At 43.8% G+C, this 8,080-nt stretch overlaps 1 protein-coding gene across 1 annotated transcript in view; it reads left to right on the top strand.

Moving 5' to 3' along the window:
• Positions 1-7,818, top strand: part of LOC144966666 (uncharacterized) — a 12,422-nt gene extending 4,604 nt beyond the window's left edge. The window contains exons 2-3 of the mRNA XM_078903424.1: positions 13-637; positions 6,467-7,818. Coding sequence (XP_078759550.1) covers positions 13-637; positions 6,467-6,963 — 1,122 coding nt within the window. The 3' untranslated portion in view covers positions 6,964-7,818. The remainder of the gene's footprint in view (positions 1-12; positions 638-6,466) is intronic.
• Positions 7,819-8,080: the final 262 nt, after the last annotated feature.

Genomic DNA, 8,080 nt, shown 5'->3' with positions numbered 1-8,080 from the left:
TTTCAATTTTAGGTTCATGGGTCGAGTTTTCAGATTTACACAGATGACGGAGTAAACATCAGGGCTGGATCTCGCCGAAGAGATCTAGATGGGGAGGAATCTTTCATAGGCTGCAATATCAAAGAGTTTGTAAAGAAATACGAAGACTTTTCTCAAAGAGCCTGGCGCATTATTCACAACGGAGACAGATGGGAGCCATACAGGGACCCATCTACAGAATTTGAAAACGATGAATATGGTTCGAATGAGAATTCTTGTGATGACAGCGAAAGCGAGTCAGAGTCTACAGCAGTAGTGAATGGTGAGTTAGATGAAATATGCCGAGTGAGAATTTATGGAGAACTGTACGGAGGGGGAGGAATAAACTTGCCAGAAAAATCAGCGGCTCAGAAAGAGATCATCTACTGTGATGAATTTCGGTTTTACGTTTTCGGACTGACTATCAATAAGAAATGGGTGAATATTCAGGAATTGAATGATCTGTGCAAAGAGGCTGGTTTTCCTTACTACGCCAAGCCAGTGTGTAAACCGATGGCCACGCCGAAAGACCTGAAGACTTACCTCAAGGAAAGTGGATTCATGGAATCGAGGTCCGTCCTAACGGAAAAGACTGATGATGTTAAAAGCCACATTGAAGGTAAGTATTTAAATCATTATGTTGTTTTGTGGTAATGTGGTTAACTCTCGCCTTGCCACTATTAGGTTGGTGGTTTTACTTCCACTGTGGATGGGCGTGGGGTTAATGGTTCGAGTTCCACTGTGGAAGGCGAAATGTTTAATCCTATGGGAAAAGGCTCTAAGTCACCCAGTCTCACAATTATCAAATGTAAATTGAGTATCAAGTCGGACAGCTTTGTCTATGTAAAAAAAATAAAAAATTAATGGTTATATTATCTTTTAGACACCATGTCTCGTCCTAATTGCCTTGGCTGCTTTTGTCTTGAAACTTCTTGTAAAGCCCCTAGAGCTCATCTATAGAATATTGTGTTATTCACAAGAGGAGAAGATGAAAAAAGAACAAAATGAAAAAAAAAAAAAAAAAAAAAAAAAAAAACACACACACAAAAAAAAAACACCCCAGAATAAAACCAAACAAACAAACAATAAAACAAAACAAAACAGGAAGTAGATTTCATAGATGAAGCTAAGGACAATAACCCAAGGCGATGGGTCCGTTTGATTTAAAAATAAAGACTGGAGAAATAGAAATTCAGTTCAAAGCGTTTACTGGCACATAGGTCAGGTGAAAATTACAACTGTGCATAGCGCTGCAGTCGTTCAAGCAAGGGCCGCACTGCTATTTGCGGCAACGGGATATTGTACATACAGGGTGTGAAGCAAGGACCGTACTGTTGTACTTGCTCAAAACCACAAAGTACGGCAAGGGGATATTGTACATATAGGATGTGAAGCAAGGACCGTACTGTTGTACTTGCTAAAAACCACAAAGTACGGCAACGGGATATTGTACATACAGGATGTGAAGCAAGGGCCGTACTGTTGTACTTGCTCAAAACCACAAAGTACGGCAACGGGATATTGTACATACAGGATGTGAAGCAAGGGCCGTACTGTTGTACTTGCTCAAAACCACAAAGTACGGCAACGGAATATTGTACATACAGGATGTGAAGCAAGGGCCGTACTGTTGTACTTGCTCAAAACCACAAAGTACGGCAACGGGATATTGTACATACAGGATGTGAAGCAAGGGCCGTACTGTTGTACTTGCTCAAAACCACAAAGTACGGCAACGGGATATTGAATTGAGTACATCCCAAGTACGAAGCATGGTCCGTACCGGTGTGTCTTTTTTACGAAACCCGCCGAAACCCTGCGAAACCCGCCGAAACCCGACGAAACCCGACGAATCCCGACAAAGTTATGGGAAGTAGGTGGCAGTGGGGAGTGAACCTAGGACTCAGGGAAGTGTACACCATTGGGGAGTGAACCTGGGACTGGGTTTCGGCGGGTTTCGTGAAAAAGAACTAGTGCTTTTTTACGAAACCCGCCGAAACCCGCCGAAACCCGGCGAAACCCGACAATATCCAGCAAAGTTATGGGAAGTAGACAACTGTGGGGAGTGAACCCGAGACTCAGGTAAATGTACATCAGTCGGGAGTGAACCTGAGACTAAGGTTATCGGCCGGTTTCGGCGGGTTTCGTAAAAAAGAATTAGTGCTTTATTACGAAACCCGCCGAAACCCGCCGTACCCGACAATATCCGGCAAAGTTATGGGAGTTTGGCAACAATGGGGGGTGATCCTGGGAATCAGGGCGGTGTACACCAGTGGGGAGTGAACCTGGGACTGTGTAAAAAGGATATCAGTGGGAAATACACCTGGGACTAAAGGGAGATGGATACCATAGAAAGTTGATAGTTGGATATGGGAGTTGAGTACCAGAGGAGAATGAACCTGACACTATAGGAGATGGGCGCCAGTGTGGAGTGAACCTGGGACTCAGGGAAGTGCACACCAATTTGGAGTTAACCTGGGACTGTGGGAGATGGATAACTGTGGGTATCCGAGCCGAACTATAGGAGTTGGGTACCAGAAGAGAATGAACCTGACACTATAGAAGGTGGGCGCCAGTGGGGAGTGAACCTGGGACTCAGGGAATTGCACACCAGTGAGGAGTTAACCTAGGAATATGTAAAAAGGATCTCAGTGGGAAATAAACCTGCGACTAAAGGGAGATGGATACCATTGAAAGTTGAAACCGGATATGGGAGTTGAGTACCAGAGGAGAATGAACCTGACAGTATAGGAGATGGGCGCCAGTGTGGAGTGAACCTGGGACTCAGGGAAGTGCACACCAATTGGGAGTTAACCTCGGACTGTGGGAGATGGATAACTGTGGGTATCCGAGCCGAACTATAGGAGTTGGATACCAGAGGAGAATGAACCTGACACTATAGAAGGTGGGCGCCAGTGGGGAGTTAACATGTGAATATCTAAAAAAGGATATCAGTGGGAAATAAATCCGGCTTCAACTCCCAATGGTATCCTTCTCCCTTTAGTCCCAAATTTATTTCCTACTGATATCCTTTATACATATTCCAAGGTTAACTCCCCACTGGTGTGCAATTCCCTGAGTCCCAGGTTCACTCTCCACTGGCGCCCACCTCCTATTGTGTCAGGTTCATTCTCCTCTGGTACCATTCTTTCATATTCGGCTTCAACTTTCAATGGTATCCATGTGCCTTTAGTCCAAGGTTTATATCCCACTGATATCCTGTTTACATAGTCCCAGGTTCACTCCCCACTGGCGCCCACCTCCTATAGTGTCAGGTTCATTCTCCTCTGGTACCAAGCTCTCATATCCGGCTTCAACTTTCAATGGTATCCATCTCCCTTTAGTCCCAGGTTTATTTCCCACTGATATCCTGTTTACATAGTCCGAGGTTCACTCCCCACTGGCGCCCACCTCCTATTGTGTCAGGTTCATTCTCCTCTGCTACCAAACTCTCATATCCGGCTTCAACTTTCAATGGTATCCATCTCCCATTAGTCCCAGGTTTATTTCCCACTAATATCCTGTTTACATAGTCCCAGGTTCACTCCCCACTGGCGCCCACCTCCTATAGTGTCAGGTTCATTCTCCTCTGGTACCAAACTCTCATATCCGGCTTCAACTTTCAATGGTATTCATCTCCCTTTAGTCCCAGGTTAAATCCCCGCTGGTGTGCAATTCCTGAATCCCAGGTTCACTCCCCACTGGCGCCCACCTTCTATAAAGTCAGGTTCATTCTCCTCTGGTACCCAACTCCTATAGTTCGGCTCGGATACCCACAGTCATCCATCTCCCACAGTCCAAGGTTAACTCCCAATTGGTGTGCACTTCCCTGAGTCCCAGGTTCACTCCACACTGGCGCCCATCTCTATAGTGTCAGGTTCATTCTCCTCTGGTACTCAACTCCCATATCCGGCTTCAACTTTCAATGGTATCCAGCTCCCTTTAGTCGCAGGTTTATTTCCCACTGATATCCTTTTTACACAGTCCCAGGTTAACTCCCCACTGGTGTGCAATTCCTTGAGTCCCAGGTTCACTCCCCACTAGCGCCCACCTTCTATAGTGTCAGGTTCATTCTCCTCTGGTACTCAACTCCCATATCCGGCTTCAACTTTCAATGGTATTCATCTCCCTTTAGTCCCAGGTTAAATCCCGCTGGTGTGCAATTCCCTGAATCCCAGGTTCACTCCCACTGGCGCCCACCTTCTATAAAGTCAGGTTCATTCTCCTCTGGTACCCAACTCCTATAGTTCGGCTCGGATACCCACAGTCATCCATCTCCCACAGTCCAAGGTTAACTCCCAATTGGTGTGCACTTCCCTGAGTCCCAGGTTCACTCCACACTGGCGCCCATCTCCTATAGTGTCAGGTTCATTCTCCTCTGGTACTCAACTCCCATATCCGGCTTCAACTTTCAATGGTATCCAGCTCCCTTTAGTCGCAGGTTTATTTCCCACTGATATCCTTTTTACACAGTCCCAGGTTAACTCCCCACTGGTGTGCAATTCCTTGAGTCCCAGGTTCACTCCCCACTAGCGCCCACCTTCTATAGTGTCAGGTTCATTCTCCTCTGGTACTCAACTCCCATATCCGGCTTCAACTTTCAATGGTATCATCTCCCTTTAGTCCCAGGTTTATTTCCCACTGATATCCTTTTTACACAGTCCCAGGTTAACTCCCCACTGGTGTGCAATTCTCTGACTCCCAGGATCACCCCCCACTGTTGCCAAACTCCCATAATTTTGCCGGATATTGTCGGGTTTCGGCGGGTTTCGGCGGGTTTCGGCGGGTTTCGTAATAAAGCACTAATTCTTTTTTACGAAACCCGCCGAAACCAGCCGATAACCTTAGTCTCAGGTTCACTCCCGACTGGTGTACACTTCCCTGAGTCTCGGGTTCACTCCCCACAGTTGTCTACTTCCCATAACTTTGCTGGATATTGTCGGATTTCGCCGGGTTTCGGCGGGTTTCGTAAAAAAGCACTAGTTCTTTTTTACGAAACCCGCCGAAACCCAGTCCCAGGTTCACTCCCCAATGGTGCACACTTCCCTGAGTTCTAGGTTCACTCCCCACTGCCACCTACTTCCCATAACTTTGTCGGGATTCGTCGGGTTTCGTCGGGTTTCGCCGGTTTCGGCGGGTTTCGCAGGGTTTCGGCGGGTTTCGGCGGGTTTCGTAAAAAAGACACACCCTGGTCCGTACTGTAGTGCCGGGCATTCGGAACATTTTCAAGTTCCTATTGTGTTCCTGATGGTGTTGTACCTGTTCCGAAACATGTTCCTGGTCCAAAATGGAGCTATTCGCGATTGTTCCGATCGAAGAGTTTCGTATCAGTTATGTCCTAAGTAGTACGGCGTGCGTACTCGTGTTTGTAGGTGGTTCCAACCACAGACGAGAGGTTCAGACTGAGCTCTCTCTCTCGCTCTCTCTCTCTCTCTCTCTCTCTCTCTCTCTCTCTCTCTCTCTCTCTCTCTCTCTCTCTCTCTCTCCTCTCACACACACTCACACACACGACTCACACACACACGCACCTCACACCCGACTCACACCACGCATCCACACTCGACACACTACGCATCACACACACCATCACACACACGCACTCACACACGCATCATACACTACAACTCACATAACACATACACACATACACCATACTTACTACATACATACATAACATACATACACTACATACACATACTACATACATACATACATACATACATACATACATACATACATACATACATACATACATACATACATACATACATACATACATACATACATACATACATACATACATACATACATAACATACATACATACATACATACATACATACATACATACATACATACATACATACATACATACATAACATACATACATACATACATACATACATACATACATACATACATACATACATACATACATACATACATACAACATACATCGAGAACCAAGACCCGTGCCGCACCAGGGTTGCCAATTTGGCAGATTTTCTGCCAAATGTCCTTTTTTTGGCAGAATTTGAGGTCGTCTGGCAGAGAAAAATCGGTTTGGCAGTTTGGCAGATATTTGGCAGATTTTATTTTCCGAGGCCTAGGGATGAATGTATAGGTCTACTCCACGTTTTCCATGGCAATTTTTATGTGTTAGTGATTTTTTTAAACTTGGGAAATGGAAAAAAATTATGACATCGGCCTTGAATTTTTGGTTTAACAAAACTGATGAGTTTTCAAAGGGGGTACTATAAATAGTACGATTTGGCAGATTTTGTGGTATTTGGCAGATTTTTTAACCCAGCTGGCAACCCTGTGCGGCACCATAGATAACACAGGACTTTGTTCGGCACTACCGTACTTCAATTTTACGCCGATGCCTCTGTCTGTATCCAGCTTTCACGTTATTTTCTGACTTTTTTTTTTCATTTCTCTTATAACAGGAGTGGTGATGACTCCATTGAAGAGACCCGACTACAGACTACACGCTGCTAAATATCTCAGTGACGCTTTCCTAGATGTTAGAGAGGAGAATTTCGGCGAGACCAAGACAGTCCAGTACTGCACCAAACAACGTTACCACAGCGTGATCAGCAAACTGGACATCCATGAACGAAATGACACGAGACTGGTCGTCAATATGTACATTGACGACATCATCAAAGAAATGGAAAATAAGAAGGTTCATTGTAAAATGAAGGAAAAGTGGGCGAAGAATGTTCTAGAATGGTTGGCTGAGGATGAATACAACGCAGACCCGGAAGTTCTTCAGGAAATTGTCAATGCAGGCATCAGTAAGAGGAAGATCAAAAATCCACCTAAGGAAATTGTAAGGAACACAGAAGAAGAAGAGGTCAAAAGAGCACAGAGAAAGAAGCAAAAAGAGAAAGTAGAACCAATAGACGATGATGAACCGATGACAATGGGTCTATTTGATTAGATACAAAGGCTAGGAAGTGGAAACATACATTTTAGTACGCTTGATCGCACATTGAATAATAATAATAATAATAATACACATTTATATAGCGCTCATTCTCGTGTAAAACACAAGCTCTGGGCACTTTACAATATAAATATCAATTTTAAGTGAAAAAAATAAAAAAATAAAATAATAATAACAATAACAATTCATAGCCAAATCAAGGATTCATATAGAGTCAAGAAAAACAAATACAGTAAAAATGTGTCTTGAGATTCTTTTTAAAAGTAGGTAAAGACTTGCACTCCCTCAGACCACGTGGTAGTTTATTCCAAATCTTGGGGCCGAAACAAGCAAACGATCTATCACCAAATTTTGTTCTTGATCTTTTTTCCGAAATTTTCGTTTGGTCATTACATGATCTTAAAGTGTAATTTTCAAATTTACACATGACCACGTGATCTGTGAGATATGCCGGTGCTATACCAGCCAAACACTTATAAACAAGACACGCTGCTTTGTAATATGTGCGCTTTTCAATGGGCAACCAGTGGAGAGAGGCCAACAAAGGGGTTGCATGATCAAATTTTTTTTTGCCAAAAACTAATCTTGCTGCACTGTTTTGCAGTAGTTGCAATTGTTTAATAGAAGCCTGAGGCAAGTTGACAAGCAGCGAGTTACAATAGTCTAGTTTCGAAAAAATGAGGGAAACAACCAATGTTTTACATGTTCCAATTGCAATATACTGACGGATCGAACTGATTTTCTTCAATTGAAAGTATAAAGATTTACAGAGAGCAGAAATGTGAGCTGACATTTTCATTTCTGAATCAAAATAGACACCCAAATTTTTCACAGTCTTTGAAACTTTGATCTTTTCACCCCCAATCAACACCTCAAGACCATCATTCACCTTCAACTGCCCTCTATTTCCCACAATCATCACTTCTGTTTTTGACTCATTCATTTTCAACTTGTTTGCATCCATCCACTCCTTCACATCCGTCACACATTCTTCCACACGTTTCACAATATTTTCGAGATTTTTAGTTTTATCAGTAGCATAAAGTTGCGTATCATCTGCATAGAGATGATAGCGCAGCCCATGACCAGTGATGACATTAGATAATGGAGA

The sequence above is a fragment of the Berghia stephanieae genome, chromosome 2, assembly GCF_034508935.2.
Source record: "Berghia stephanieae isolate SIO BIC M18660-M18661 chromosome 2, UCSD_Bste_1.3, whole genome shotgun sequence".
Taxonomy (NCBI): domain Eukaryota; kingdom Metazoa; phylum Mollusca; class Gastropoda; order Nudibranchia; family Aeolidiidae; genus Berghia; species Berghia stephanieae.
The sequence above is the reverse complement of the archived record's forward strand: the minus strand, read 5'-3'. Positions and strand labels throughout refer to the sequence as shown.